This window comes from Calypte anna, chromosome 1 (assembly GCF_003957555.1).
Source record: "Calypte anna isolate BGI_N300 chromosome 1, bCalAnn1_v1.p, whole genome shotgun sequence".
In the NCBI taxonomy this organism is placed as follows: Eukaryota; Metazoa; Chordata; class Aves; order Apodiformes; family Trochilidae; genus Calypte; species Calypte anna.
In genome coordinates this window covers 89974471-89990403 of record NC_044244.1, presented here as the reverse complement: position 1 = coordinate 89990403, position 15933 = coordinate 89974471, and the positions used below count along the sequence as shown (strand labels likewise).

At 47.6% G+C, this 15933-nt stretch overlaps 1 protein-coding gene across 1 annotated transcript in view; it reads right to left on the bottom strand.

Moving 5' to 3' along the window:
* NTN4 (netrin 4) overlaps positions 1-15677 on the bottom strand; it is a 48428-nt gene extending 32751 nt beyond the window's left edge. Inside the window, exons 1-2 of the mRNA XM_030469042.1 lie at positions 15666-15677; positions 11438-11967 (exon numbers count right to left, since the gene is read on the bottom strand). Coding sequence (XP_030324902.1) covers positions 11438-11911 — 474 coding nt within the window. The 5' untranslated portion in view covers positions 11912-11967; positions 15666-15677. The remainder of the gene's footprint in view (positions 1-11437; positions 11968-15665) is intronic.
* Between the last annotated feature and the right edge of the window lie 256 nt (positions 15678-15933).

Sequence of the window (15933 nt, the reverse complement as noted above, 5' to 3'; positions counted from 1 at the left end):
ACGACATTGAAGAGATACATGCAAGTCACAAGAAGTTTCTTCCTCACAGACTTTCCGAAATTGACACAGCCTCCAAACTCACAACCCTTCCCTGGGTCCTGGCACTAGAGGTGCCAGGCTCCAACTCCCAGCTAGAAGCCTGACCTCAGCAAGAGTTTCCCCCCACCAAAAAGGTATGTGATGTCTAGGTAAGTGTTTAAAAGAAAAGTTAAGGTTTGCATTAGGAGTCTGCAGTGTCTCTTGGAATGCAGGCACTAAATAAATGTGTCTAATTGGCCTGCATTATCAGGCCCTGTTAAATCTTCATGTCACTGGAAGCTATCTGGTTTATTTAGTGCCTGAACAACACTCTGAATATGTAGGCAATAAAGGCAGTGGTGGAGCTCTGCCAACGTGTCCAGGACCTCATCCCTTCACCTCCTGAAAAATTTCCCTCCAGCCTGGCACTGCATGAGGTTAGGCACTGCATACCAGGCACTGGGGCTAAAGCAAAGGGGAGCCTTCATCCCCCACCTTCCAGACTCAATTTCCAGTTGTGTGCCCAGCTTTGCTCCATGTCTGCTGGTGCCCACAGGCTGAGATGCTCCATGCTGTACCTGCTCCATGGTGTATGCCTTGGCCACCCCAGACACTGCATGCCTGCTCCCTGTCCCCAAGTGCCTCCCTCCACAGCCCACCCAGCCCATCCAAGAGCCTAGGCCCTCTCCCACAGGAACCACCCAAAAGTGTCAACTGCTTTCAGCCTTGGATGGTCTTGTTTGGAGAAGCTCAGCTAGGGAGTTTTATTGGACCAGTTAGGTTCTCCTTCTCAGTAGGTGTAAAAGTTAAAAGCAGCTGTTTCTCTTGGTAAGTGTTATGGAAAGCTCACAGGGGGCAATAAGGCTGATTTGTAGAAAAGGGCAGTTTAAAAAATAAAAATGACTTGTGTACCCACTGGGGCTTTTTAGAACACCAACCTCTGACAGCATCTGAATTCAACTTGCATCCAAGAAAGTCCATCATCACCAAAAAAGCCTGGTTAGACTTTTCTTTATTTCAGTTGTGAAGGGAGTTGGATATCAAACAAGCTGCAAGAAATCTGGTGCCAGCCCAGTGCTCCTGCTTTGAAGAGGGTGTGTGCACATCTCCTTCCCACACCTCTGCTTGGTTACCACTTGGTAGTGCAGAGGAACCTTGGAGCTTGGATTGCTCTGCTCATCTCCCTGCACCTTCCCAGGAATGAGTAATTAGGCTTAATGGAGCCTAACACCTGACCTAGTAAGATATGCAAGGAAGAGTGAAGTGAGACTGTCTTCCTCTACATGTGAGGATGGCTTGACTTTCAAAGTTTGCTGTGCCAAGCAGAGAGACTCAAGCCAAAACAATAAATCCCATTTGGTACCTACAGGAAACAGCACCACCTACCTTGATACCTTTGGGATCCCCTTTTTACAGCAGAAAGCATCAGGCTCAGGAGCTGCCCGGTTTAACAGGGATTCCTCAGCCCTGCCAGTGCAGGAGCAGCTCAAGAACCCCATCTATCAGATGCATAGTCTAACCACCAGCCCTAGCACCTACAACAACCAACATATTCCCTGCCAATGTACACCCTCTGAGAGACTGATAGTCTGCAGATAGGATTTTCTTGTCTCTTGGTTTTAGCATTGAGGGCTCAACCTCATGCTATCATTTTCTCCATCAGGGTGGTCAACTTTCATCTGACTATCTCCTTGGCTCTTCCTGGGGAGGAGAACTGTGCTTTCAAAGGAGTGTTTCACTTTGCAAAGCTTTCCCACATCACTGAGGTTAGTTCTCTACCGCATGTGACTGTCCATCAGTCTACCCCAAAACCTTTTGAAAACCAATGGCTAACTTCAAACACATTTGTGTGATGCATCTTAATGGCGCTAAGCTCCTGAAAGATTTATGAAGAAGTCTTGTTCCTTCACAAAACCAAGCCTGTCCCCTCCCCCCTCCCCCTGGACTCCTCCCTCTGTCAAGGAAGCTGCTAAATCCACAGCACTGGTGCACTCTATTGACAAAACAAACCTATTTCACGTATTACCAAATGAAAGAGCTTTTAAGAGAAAAACCCATGCACATCTCTGTTATGTTCATTGCAATGACCCCAGGCTAAAAAAAGATTTTTTTGCAGATGCTGTAAATAATTCACACGGGGTGACAAGTTCATCAACCTAAACAGGGCAGGTATCACTGACCAGCTTCTCTAATACACTTTGGTTTTCTCCCTGTCAGACCAAGTGGACTGCAGTGAAGAAAAGCTTCTCAACTCACAGAAAGGTCCGACCATCCCCTGCATATGCACACTCATGGTGCACACCTCAGCATCTCCCAGGTGAGATGAAACAGCAAGAGAAACTGGGAAACCTGCCTTGCCACTGAAGAGACATGACTGTCAGAGACACAGTGAGCAGTGGAGCCTGGTCCTTCAGACCTTCCTGGTCCACTCTGTCCACATGCCTAAGCAATCGTGACAGAAACCCACTGTTAACCACCAACAGCAGCCCATGAGCTCCTCAGGACACTGGAGAAATGGCACCCCCACAGCTTTTACAGATTCCTCATATATTTTAACAAAAGACAGCATTTGGTCCATGCCTACAGCCCTTCTGAAAACTTCTACAGCACATAAAACAAGGCAAATAATCCCTTGTCTCACCATTGAAAAGTAACAGAATCTTCCGAAAACTTCAGAAGGAAATCTAAACTATTTCAAATAGCTACATTAGCAAGTTAATTTACACCAAGGGAACTTTTTTCTTTTGAGAAACTCGAGGCATTCTTACACCATTCTCAAAAGCAATAAGCTCTTTGGCATGAGCTCCTACTGACACACAGCACTTGGCTGCTTGCTGGCTCAAAAAGACACAAGGAAGGGCTAAGCAATGACCTCAGGATGTCTCCAGGATCCTTAACATCTCTGGCAATAATCAATCAGACTGGGGCAATCATTTCAGTTTCTTTTCAACATCCCACCATTTTCATGAGATTTAATTAAACCCTGTTAGGTCACGCCTGCCTTCATGCAGATGATGATCACAGAAGTAATATTCTTACTAGAAAAGTCTCCCTCCACCTCACAGCCACTCAAAACATTTTGGATTTCTTCACCTTCAGCTAACAATGTGTCTCCAGTAATTCACAGTTTATTCCACAGTGGCTTTATTTTGCCTAATCACTTCTTTCACTTATCAAACAGATAGAAATGTTCAGTATCACCAGATATCCACTACCAAGGAAAATAATTACATCTTTTTCCTCATCTTCAGTATCACCATTTCCAAGGCTGCACTATCCCACACAGGAAAATGAATCAGCACATTTCAGCTGATGATAGGAAGAAGTCCGTTGACTCCTGAGCAAGAAAGATGGTATTTAAATGCTCTTCCCTCCAGTAATTCCCCACCTTTCCCTATTCCCACTAAGATTTATGTTCTCAGCCTTGGCCTGCCAGCAGTACCCACCATGCATATAGAAGACCAAGAAAACCTGGAGCTTCTTCCAAAGAGACAGGTAGAGAACTAGACTTGCTTGTTTGTAGATAGGGCTTTAAATAAAGCTGGCTCACTCCCAAGAATTGCAGTATAACCCCTTTGACAGCTTCTGGCACAACTCACAACTGCAAAAACCTGCAAGGCAGTAAGTTGACGTTTCAGTAACTGCAACAGTATTAAGGATCAAGAGGCCTTCTTTAAGCCTAAGAGTAACCTCATTGCATTAATATTCTTCAATTGCTCTTGTCCATAATTAAAAGGCTTTGTGTCTAGAGAACTGGCTGCTTACCATCCAGTTACCATTTAATTTTTCCATTACCACTTAATTTTAGGAGAAGAAATACCTGTCCAAATTATATGCAAATATGCACTGTCAAAAAGGTAATGAGAAACAGGATCCCTCTTTCAGCCTATGGCTATAGATTTTGACAAAAGCAATAAGGCAATGAGGGATGCTGCAGAGAGGCTGGTGGTAGAGAGCCATGGCACATGTGCCTATTAAGTTTGGTTTTGGACATTAACTTCTTGTCTTTCTGGAAATGTCCAGGGGAGAATTTGAGAATTTCACCATTTGTGTAGGATTTTGAACACTGGTAGACTGGATATCTCATGCTGGCACACATTGTACATGGTGATTAATCTCAGCTTAAGTCCCCATGAGCTTTTGATCCAAACCTGAGCCATGTTGATTCACTGCTTTAAGTTACACACTTCCCGTGTAACCAATTTTATCCAGGAATCCCAAAGAGAAAATGGCAGCCCTACTTTCCAGCCAGCAAACTGGGAGATGAATAAGTGAGTAAATCTTCCCTTCATGCCAAAAATGAACTGTGAAATGAAGCAGTGGGGTGCAGTGCCTGAAGAGAGGCTCTGGCTGCCATCACTGAAATCCCATGGCACTTTTCTCAAGGAAAGCAATAGTCCCACTTTAACAAGGCCAGATGCCAATTTAGAGAATTAAATTCTGCCTGCACAAATTCTTCTTGTTTCATATGGGTACAGTGCTCTTCACTTTCTACATAAGAAGTTTGAAAACGGTCTCCTGGAGCTCTAGGACCAATTCCCTCCTGCTGCTGGCAGCCTACAATATACTCCCTTTCACACACCAGTCAAGCTCCCCTCGAGGAGTAATTTGTTTTAGCAATAATTGAAGGCTGATCTAGAAGCTCTGATCCAAGTTAGAAACTTGCTGTTCTAAATGGGGGACTGCTGATATGCACTGTTAAACACTGGCTGTGCTCCATTCTGGAGGTGGCTGCATTTCAAGAGCTGTCCAAGTGGAGAGCCAACCTGCAATTGACTAAAGCACTGGGAAAACCAGGGAGAAAAGGAGACAATAAGACCTTCTTGAGGGCTTGCTTCAACAGGGGGAACCATGAGAAGCATCACCAGGTGAGCTGAAAGAACACCTTGCTCCTTGCATGCCCTGGTCCTCCAGAGATGCTGAGCACCTGGGAGTACCAGCAAAGGGACAAGTCACCTGTTGCCCACAGGAGACAGGGAGGGATTTTCCTGTCTCAGAGATCTGGCAGTATCACCCCTGCTACTCCATGCACAGAAATCTTAAAAACTAGGTGCTGGTGCCCAGAAAACAGCAGGTGTGTTGCTCAGTCCTGATGCTGACTGAATTCTAAAGGGAAAGTATCTTCCATAGTAAAGTACCCCAGAAACCAAAGGTTGGTCTCCACATGTGCCCATAACTGCCCTTACCATCTCTCCTCCCAGGCACAGATTAAAAACTAAACTCAGGTTTCCCCTTTCTCCCTGAATCCCCTTTTTTGCTTCCCCATTATTTAAAGGGAGAAGCTTCTTTCCACCCCATTATGTTAAAGTCAATGGAAACCCCACCCAGGGCTTGGAAAGATGGGCTTTGATGATGAAGGCAACATTTAGGTGCTGGAGGCTGAGCTGAGAGACATTTGGGGCTGTCTGGCTGGCAGCAGGACAGCATCCTGCTTGGCAGGTACCCATCCCACTTGGCTCTTATGAACTCTCCCCAACACTCAGTGGTCAGATGCTGTAGACCCATGATCTCTTGGTTCTTTCATAATTTCATTGACTCTGTCCTGACTTTGTTTACTTCATCTCATTAACTACTTCTATAGAAATAATTATTCTTGTGTTAGGAAACAGTGCCCCCCCCCCAACTAAAGTCACTGATACAATGCAAAGAGTTGGGCTGGGTCTGGCCATCACCCCCATCACCCTTGGCCCCTAGCTGAACAGACTCTCATTTGAACATGGCATTTCTGTAAAGAGCCCAATAATTCATGTTTTTCCAAAGACAGAATGATCAGCAAGATGCTGCAGGAGAAGGTTGTTGTGGTAAGAAGGTTGTTGTAGGCTTTCTTGTTGTTGGTGGTTTTTTTTTTGTTGTTGTTGCTTTTTGTTTGTTTGTTTGTTTGTTTTCCCAACTGCACTTCTACAAACTGTAGAGATACAACCTGAAAACACACTTCCCTAGCTGTGTCTTCACATGTCCTCAGCACTGCTGAACAACACTCAACAGCCAGGGTTCCTCTTCCCTTCTCATCAGATTGGGCCTTTGTTTTCTATCTGTGCAGGCAGCAGTGGCACAGGACAATTAAAAAAGCTATTTCAGCCCTCTAACGGGCTGATGTCCCAGGCTGTTTTGAGGTTATTCTTGCATCTCTCCCTAGGTTCTTTGTGGTGTCCTAAATCCTGCAAGTAACTGAACTCTAATCTCCTGTGACCCACAAGATCCTTGGAGAATCTCAGCAATCGAGATGTAGCTTCAATTAAGGACAGCAATGCTAAACCTAAAATAAAGCTCATTCAGGACTAAAAAGACAGGTAAAAAAACGTACAAAAGCTTCTAGGCTGCGACAGACTGTTTCTACAACCCATAATTCAGGCTCCAAAATAAAAATCACTGGTCATCTTTAACTACTTTTTTGTCAGTGAGTATCACAAATCTTCACTGTTTATCAGGACCAAACTCGTGAGCAGCAGGACACAATTTACTTCTCCTCTACACACCTCATTTCAGGTAGAAACAGTAGGACTTGTGTCCAAATCCTTAAGGAAAAGAGGCAGCAGCATGCAGTCACAGTGCAAGGCAAAATATTTGAAGATTTTTCACACGAAGTCAATAAAATGCTCAATAAGACACACAACCCACAGTAGAACAGTGGCATGTGGTGTTTCAAAAGTTAAAAGCACATTAGAATTTGTTGCTGGAATACAATCAAGCTGCAATTACACCTCTCCTATTAATAGCAAAGAGCAACAATAGCTGGGGTCTCCAAGTGATTCATTAGCAGTATTCTGAATAGTTGAACACTCAAATAAGTTACTAATTTACTAAAATCTTGTCAAGGAGACTCTGCTTCAGTAAGTCCTTTTATCCTGGAGCTTGTCTAAATGGGAACACTCAGGCGAGCTAATCTGAATTGACCACAGATGGGAATGTAAAGTGAATGAGATAATTGCATTGCAGAGTGGACAGTCACTCTCACTCACAGTTAAAGAATTAACATCTGCTGAGGGGCCCTTGTCGATGAGCCCTTAACGGCAATTACATTAGGCTGTAAAGAAGAAATAATATTACGATCTGAATTTTGGGAAGGAAGATAGACTAGATAGCCTTTTATGCATGCTAAGAGAATTGGCATTCCTGTCGGAGTTTGACACAAACAGAGTTTATTCCTGCATCTTGTTAGCTTAGGTCAGATTCTGTTTGGCTGGTGAATCCAATTCTCTTTTCCCTTGCAATAACATGGCTGAAGGGTTACACCCTGGAAAACAGTGGAAAATACTCCAGACTTGTAGCACATTTGTATGATCCAGGCGAAAAGTTGGGCCTAACCTTTCCTTTAAAAGTCTGATAATATAAGGCCAGCATATAGAGGTTTCTGCCTACACTAAGTGAACCACTGCTGTGAAACAATTAATTCACTAAATTAAGCATTAGGAAAGTCTTTAGTGACCCCTCTGCATGCAGCAGATCTGAAGTTATTCCATGACAGGAAAGAAGTTTCTTCTCCCTTCATGTATTGCAAGCCCCACCCCTCAAACTGGTAGATTGAGGGGTGAAACCCCTCAACTTGCTGAAACCCCAGGTTGGTTTCTTGCTTCTTTTCCACTCATACTGGATGGGCACCATGATGGGGACCTAGGTGTTGAATGGTGAGAGTTCCCAAAAGCAGTGCCAGTCTGCAGGTGGGTTTCTGAACAAGACACACTTAGAGCCTGGGGATGCCAGGACAGGAGGTGGACAGTCACTGTCCACCTTTTCCTCGGTTCCCTACCAAGGAAGGGCTCAGATGTTTTGTTTGTGTCCTGGACCCTTGCAGAGAATTCATTGGTTTCCTGGCTGCTGAAAAGGTGGTTCTTTGTCATGAGAGCTGAGACTATAGCCAGGCTGCTCCAGAACTGCTAAATCTCTGCCAAGGTGACTCTGCCCACCAGCAGAACCAGCAGACCTACAAAGTGCCAGACATGGCACGGGACATTACCTTTTCTGGCTCCCACGGCCATAGCAGTGCTCAGTTTGGGTGATCACTGCATGTTGTCACATTCCCAGCACAGACCAATCCACCACCTCAAAGAGAAGCCCAGAGATGTTCTACTACAGAAGGAAGATGAAAGATGAAAGTCACCTCCCAGAGTAATTTCAGGATCCCTCATTTCTCCACCAGCTCTGAGCTCTGGGTCTTGGAAATGAACCTAGAGGCTTGGCAGCTTGCTTTCTCTGCTATTGTAAATCTCCTCAAGATCATGGCAAGTTTTGATAAGGGAAAGGGAAGATTTTTGTCATAAGAACTGTACTAAGCATCTACAGAATGACTCATGATGAAGAGGGTAGAAGAAATGCAAAAAGCCTGACCCTTCTTTTCAGTCAAAATTGAAGCAGATACACCTTTGCTCAAAATTAACACAGGAGATTTAGAAAAAAGAGGCCATAAGCCTCTGAGTACCACAAGCTTCTGCATGCTGCTGCCTTGAAACAGGACTTGCAGGCACTGTAATGATCAGCAGAAATGAAGGTGGATCAGCACAGCTTTTGCAGACAGATAAAGCCAGAAACCACCAGCCACAGGTCTGTGCTGAGCTCCAGTGCCCTTTAGGGTGGGTGGCCACCTCCAGAGTCCTCCTGCTGTGCTGTGCAAATTTCTCATCCAGGGCAATGGGTGGCAGTGACCGAGCTGCTAGCAGAGTGCAGAGACCCCACTGCCCTGCAAAACCCTGCAAACCCTGACTCTCTGCCTGGAAATGCACATGTGGCATTGAAATGTTTGAAGTGGGAGAAAGTGGTATATAGACAGGGTGGTATGCTTGGATCACAGTTTACAGTCATTACATCTCAGCTGAAAAGAAAAATACCCAGACCTCTAAAAATTTAACCAAGAAATCCGGTAACACTTGCAGAATGTATGCTTGTGTTTTAAAGAAAACTGCTGCAACTGAGCTGCAATTACATAATACCCTTCAGACTTGGACATTCCAGATGACTGCATATTTGAAACCACTGCTTCAAGTGAAATGACTGTTTCCATATGGCTGAAATTAGGCGCTACTGAAAGTGGGAGTAAAGCACAACATAACTCTAAACAGAACACAAAACTCTGATGTTTCTTTATGTGAGATACATGTTGCTATTGGCAGTTACAAGTAATTGCTGGAATGTAGCACACTGTAATAAATTAAATGTGATATTTGCTAAGCATGCAGGCTTGCCATCTGGTCACCAGAAAGCTGCTGTTATTACTTTGCAGGTAAAAAGTGGTGTTTAAGTGCAAGGAACTGAAGTGTGCCATATAAATAAAATCTTACAAGCTCCAGCACCCTGGACTCAATGTTTGCTTAAAACCTGGAATAATTAAATGATCTTGATTTTTATAAGTTTTGTTCTTTTGGGGTTTTTTTGGGGTTTTTTTGTTTTTTTTTTTACAGTAACACAGACTACAGCCATGCCAAAAAGATCTTGCAGGAGAGAACTCTGTAAGCAGTCTCTTTTTTGCAGCATGCTACCACAGGTGCATCAAACACCACCAAATTCCTTCTCTTCTTGAGATAGGCACTGCTTTCTGCACATAAGACCTTGATGCTACTGTCCTCACACATTGTCCTGACCTGCAGAGGAGCCAGACCAAGGCTGGGATTTGCACAGGTTCTCACCAGGCACAGAGCCTGTCCTGGTGCGGGGGTACACCAATGAGGTGACCACACTGGGGTGCTGGCTACATGGACACAGCTCGAGTGATGTGCTGAGGGGGTGGAAAATTCCCAGTGGGGTACAGCCATCACTTCTTTGCAGGTGTCTCTTTGTAGTTAGCCCTAATTTAGAACCACAGAATGGTTTGCGTTGGAAGGGACCTTAAAGATCATATAGTTCCAAACCCCTGCATGGGCAAGGACACATCCCACTAGATCAGGTTTCTGAAAGTCCCATCCAACTTGGCCTTGAACATGTCTGGGGAGGTGGCATTCATAGGTTCTCTGGGCAAAATGTCTTCCTCATACCCAGTCTAAATAAATTTCAGTTTAAAGCTGTTGTCCCTTGTCCTGACAGAAATGGCTCTTCTCCATCTTTCTTACATGCTCCTATATGTGTAAGGAAGTTCAGAAAGCTTTCTAGGGGCATGAGAAAAGGGAGGCAGAAGAAGAGAGGAAGATAGCAGCTTCTCTCACCAATCACCTGCTTTAAATTCTTTACTGTGCAAATGGAATAACCATCCTAGGTCCCTCTGGAAGCTCTGGGGATTCTTGTTTCTGAGCCGGTAAGAGCAAAGAGCAGCTTCTCCTAGAGCAAAACATTGTCTGTCTCCTGAGAAGCAGCTGAGAGACACACTTTGGTGAACAGCTCTCAGTACTGAGTGGATTCCCAGTCAGAGCATGGCTACAAGTAACAACGAAATGTCTTCAAAGGGGCCTAACAGATGATTTTTCTCAGAAATGAATTATGGTCTCCAAGAACCACGCCTTCACCTCAAAACATGCTGTCAGCATAATCTAAAATTATATAACCTGATTCAGTAATCATTTTAGCTTCTTTCTCTGTGTTAGGTCTGAGAACAATTTAAAGTGTCATTAAACTTTCAGACAAGCCCATTAAATCAGACCACTAGAGGGAGCAGCCTTTAAAGTCCAGAGCAGGTCAGGGGGGACACATCCTCACCAGTGGGGACCCAAGAGGGCAGTCCCACGGGTGGGAGTACCTGGGATAAGCTCTCTGGCTTTGCTGGACAGGATTGGGCACTAAAGGAAAAGATATTGTTGGCAGCATCTCCAAATGCACAATTATCTACCGCTACTGATACTGAAAATAATCTGATTTTTCTACATATATTTTTCTTCTTAGGAAACGTGATGCTTTTCTTCATTTTTTTTCAAGCTCTCTTCACATGAGAATGAATGTGCAAAGAAAAGAAAAATATCAGGGATAAGGTTCTTAGTTACCTAGCTAATCTGGGTTATGGGAACTGTACTTCATCGTTATCAGTAGTTGTTTTGATTGGTTACACACTTATTTCCCTGTGAAGGTGGTCACTATTAAAGGTGAAACTGGAGATCACTAGATGCATCTAGGTTTAAGCTAGATGCATTCTGGCCAAAGCCAGACTGGTGTGCATCACCCTGAAACAACACGACTGCAAGATTTGGAGAAGCCCGTCAAGAGTGATGCTCCCTTTGCTTTTCCTGAGGAGCCGGCCACATCCACCTTGTTTGCAATTGTGTGGGGATGGAGTTTAATGGGGTGAAGGGAGAAGAGATTTTGGGGAAGAGCAGGACTACGAGCTCAGTAAAGCAATGTGCAGACGGGTGCTCACATCACCTGGGAGTGAACTGTGTTAATTCACTTGTGAACTAAATTTGATGACAAGCGCAGTAAAATAAGAAACATAAATGCCAAAGGGGAGACTGCAGAGGGAAAGGGCACTGGACAGAGGGCTTTCTCTTCCCACCCCAGGCAGACCTACCTCTCCTCCGGTGCAAGGGAAGGGACTCGAATATCTGGAAGTGCAAATGGCTCCTCTCTGCCTCACATCATCCTCCAGCCCGAAGGTGGCCGAGCAGTTAGCAGCAAAATATTTGTAAGGCTCCCACGTCTCGCCGAAATCCCGGGAGCGCTCCAGCACCATGGCAGCTGGCCTGGGCGACTTGAAGACCAGGATCAAGTGAGTGAAGTAGAAGGTGGCTTCCAGGTCCAGCTGGATGGTCTCGCGAGGGGCATCCCGGGCCGCCTGCCACCAGGTGCGGGGCAGGCGGAAGGGGGAATCGGCCATGGCGGCGGGAGGGTGGGCCAGCCCCGCGTGGGCCCCGCTGCACCTGCCGCAGGTGGGACGCTTGCAGCGGCGCTGGGTGTCCTCGGCGTAGGCGCAGAAGGGCTCGGTGGCGTGGCGGCCGCAAGCCGTCTCCGTCCGCAGCGCCCGCCCATGGGCCAGGTTGCCCATCCGGGGGTTGCAGGCCTTCTCGCAGGGGCTGCCCGCTCCTGCCGCGCCGACCAAACCTGCGAGGAGGAGAGAGGGGGGGGATGAAGGTGGCTTCCCACCCCGTCCCACCACACACTTCTTGGGGATGCTGCCCCCAAGACCGTGTGCCGCCCTGGTGGCACTGCTGCTCAGCTCTCGCCTCCATGCAGCTCAGTGTGGATGTAAGAGCAGAACAATCCAAAACACCATCGGGGCTTCCTTGCACTTGGGAAAATAACCACCCAGAGCTGCAGAGCAGCAGGGATGCCTCCACCTCACCCTCCCACCTTAAGAGACCCAGGGTAGGGCTGAGGCTTCAGGGGCAGTGACTATGGCCATACCACCCCTGTTCTGAGGTCTCCAGGGGGATCTGAGTCATCCTTGGAGAGGGGAGAAAAGCACAATAAAGATGGGCTGCAGGTGACACCAGAGTGGCATGCCAGCTGGAGGCTAGATGGTGGCTGTGGGGGACAGCATTGCTGCACCTCAGCTCACCATGTGGCAGATCGGGTGTTGGGGCTGTCAGAGCTGGTACCAACATCTGCCACCAATGACCTCAAATCTTCATCTCTTGTCCACCCCTCCATCACTGCCCAAAATCTCCCCACAGTCCCAAACAGCTGCCGAAGTCAAGGCTGAACTGAAGCACTGCTGAAGTTTGGGAAGGCTGTCACTGATGTGTGTAAAGGGTGTAAAAAAGAAGAATAATCCTCATTTGAAATTATTCTGGCAAGATGCCTCACAGCTGAGGATCTGTGGTTTTTGTTCAAGTTTCTCTGGAAGCCCTGACAATTTAAAAATCCAAAGTTAAAGTGTCAAAGAAAAATAAAATCTCCGTGGGGTTTGGTGTGAACCCATCTGCAATGTAACTCTCCTGGTGCAGGAATGTTTGGCTGCTTTTTATTAATAAAGGTAACAGGAGGTCAAGGCTGTATCTGATGAACCATAACTTTTAACATTAAAAAAAAAAAAAAAAGTACTCTGATGACTTGGATGTGGGCAGGCCAAACCATCTGAGGTACATAATGTATTCTTTATCGCTGGGTCAGTCATACATAGTCAGCTTTGTGCACCACTTATTATGGCTTCTTCTTGGCATTTCTGTTATGCCCAAAGGTCGTTTCAGTTTAGCATCCAATAAATCCTTTATTTGGGGTTTATTCAGCCTTTGTCTACAGTGTCACAGTTGCAATTAAGCTATATTATGCACTAGCAGAGGCTAAGCCTTTGGAGCCTGACAGTTTTCCTTCTGCTCCTCAAGAAACACAGTGGAAAGAAAACATTTCTACCACCAAAGATCTATATAGGTTTTCTATACCCATTATCCTGAACAGAGGTGTATTGCTGCTTGTTATGCACTTGTGAATCCAGTCTCTGGATATCACAGGGTACACAGCCTTGGGAAATTGTTAGTGAACCAGAAATGCTGTCAAGTTGGCTTGCTACGGGGACCTGGCCAAACTGTGTCTGCGATAATCTGTATTAACCATGCAGAATATGTTTACTGTAAAATAAACAAATGTAACTGTAAAATTAATGCAATATCACTTACATCTCCTGAACATCCTTTTCAAAGCATTGTATAAACATTAACTAATCTATGCAGCTCTCCTGAAGGGTAGGTAAGTAAGTGCTATTATCATATCAGTTAGACTTGCCACAAGTTGGCCTAATTTATGTCTTTGGCTGCTTTCCTGGATTTTTTGGCTACATGTAATGCAGCACAGTTAGTTGCTAAACAAATAGATGAACATTTACTGTAGTTCCCTCAGCTGCGGGACAGCAAAGCAGATTGAGGAAGAGGTGAAAAAAAACAAACCAAAAAACAGCACTTAAAGACAGGTTGAGATTATTTTTTATGTTCATTGAGTCCTTTTGGTTTTTGCACACCACCAACTACTGCCTGTGGGGAGGTAGTGGAGGAAGACCTGGTCAGTGGGAGGTTTGCTGGTGACTGCTGACTGCAGGGCTCTACATAGCTGTCCCCAGGGCACACGCAAGGCTCTGCTGAGCCTGGCCAGGAGGGGTTGACAACCAAGTTCCCACGTGAGTCCCTGGGATCTGAGAGTATTCAATTGCTCCCAGGTCCTGGCATGCTTCAGCCCTAGTCATGCAGGGTCACTGACTGCAGTTGCCTTTGGGTCAGCCATGGAGGATCTCTTCCTCACCTGGAGACAGATTTGGAGCCTGGGATCTTGGATTCAGTTGGGGCTGAGAGATGCTGCTCACAACCAGAGTCATCTACCAGTCCCAGGGTGGGAAGGGGGGAGAGGAAACCCCCTTTCAAGGGGTGTTTGTTTTCACATTAACCAGAAAGAGTTGCATGATGGATGCAGAGCACCGTATGTTATGAAAAGCGACAGGTTTCTAGTATAATGCTGGCTGCCACAGGAATTCAGTAAAAGAACAAGGGAAGAGCATAAAGTTTTACACACCGGCAGCCCTGAGCTCAAGACTGCTCTACCACAGACTGTGAAAATGTGCTTTTCCTTACTTGTACTTAGTCCAACCAACTGAACACTCCTATTCTATACACTGTATATGCCACCGGAGCGGGATCTTCAGTAATGAGTAAGAGCATGCAGCAACTACCATGACTCACCTGTAAAACATCCATGGAAAATCATATGCTTCCTGCTGAAGCATTTTAGCAACACTCGCCTTGTGATGTTTCGTTTATATCTTACGCCTGATTAAATGTTTGCTTCCCATGTGTAGGGAGTTTGGTTGTTTCTGTTTTTTTTTTTTTCTTTTCAAAGAAGGAAACTGGCACTCGGCTTGCGACCGGCCGCGGCAGCGTTATGCAAACTGTTTATGCCCAGCTGTCTCTGTGCAGGACCCCGCTGCGGGCAGATCCAAGCGCGAAGTGTTTAATGCTGCGGGAACGGGCTCTGAAACCCCTGCCTGCCTGCCTCGCCCGCTTTGCCCGCCCTGCCCGTCGCCGTCCGCACCACGACGGCTCGGGACACCGCGGCCCGAAGGCACTTGTAGCCCGTAGCGCTTTTCCCCGGCTCGGCGCCTGTGGGGGTGTGTGTGCGGGGGTATGAGGGAGGCAGCCGCTCTCGGCTTCCGTGGCATCTATCCCCCGGGCTCAGCACTCCCAGTCCCGCCGTCCCTCCTCGAGGCTCGGGCGGGCAGCGCGACGCGCCCGGACCCCTCTTTGTCTGCGGCGAGGGGCGCGGGGCTGGGACCCGGTCGCCGCCAGTGCTCCTGCCCTCCCGCATCCCCGCACCGACATCCCCCCATACCGCGCATACCTGCGCAGGCAGCGCGTGCGGGCGCAAGCAGGCACACCCAGCGTGTGCGCAGGTTGTCTGCCTGCAGCGCCACACACACACACACACACGCGTGTGCGCACCCTGCGACCTGATAGCCGCTGCGTGCGCGGGCGTGACCCCCCACCCCGGCCCCGCGCGCGCAGACACACGCACTCACACGTGCACACATGGGCAGACACGCGCGGGACTGTACGCGCATGCATCTTTCTATCTATCTATCTATCTATCTATCTATCTATCTATCTATCTACCTACCTACCTATCTATCTACCTATCTCTATCTCTATCTCTATCTCTATCTCTATCTCTATCTCTATCTCTATCTCTATATACACGCACACGTACGCACACTCGGGCACACGCCTGTGCAGGCGGGCGTGCGGGCCCCCGCATCGACCTCGAGCGCCCGCGGAGGCGGGCGGAACGCGCAACCCGCGCGCCGGACGGTCGGGACCCACCTGCAGCAGCAGCAGTGGCAACAGCAGCAGCGGCAGCGGCGGCGCCCATCAGCGCCATCAGCGCCAGACACGTCCCGCGCCCCATGGCCGCGCGCCCCGCGCGCCCCGCCGCCCCGCGGCGCCACCGGCCCCGCGCGGCATCAGCGGCCCCGCGCGGCACCGGCGGGCGGGCGGGCGGGCGGGCGCGCGCCGCCCCGCCGCCCCGCCCCGCCGAGTGGCGGCCCCGCGCCACCGCCCCGCCCCCGCCGCCGCTCTGCCCTCCCCGCCC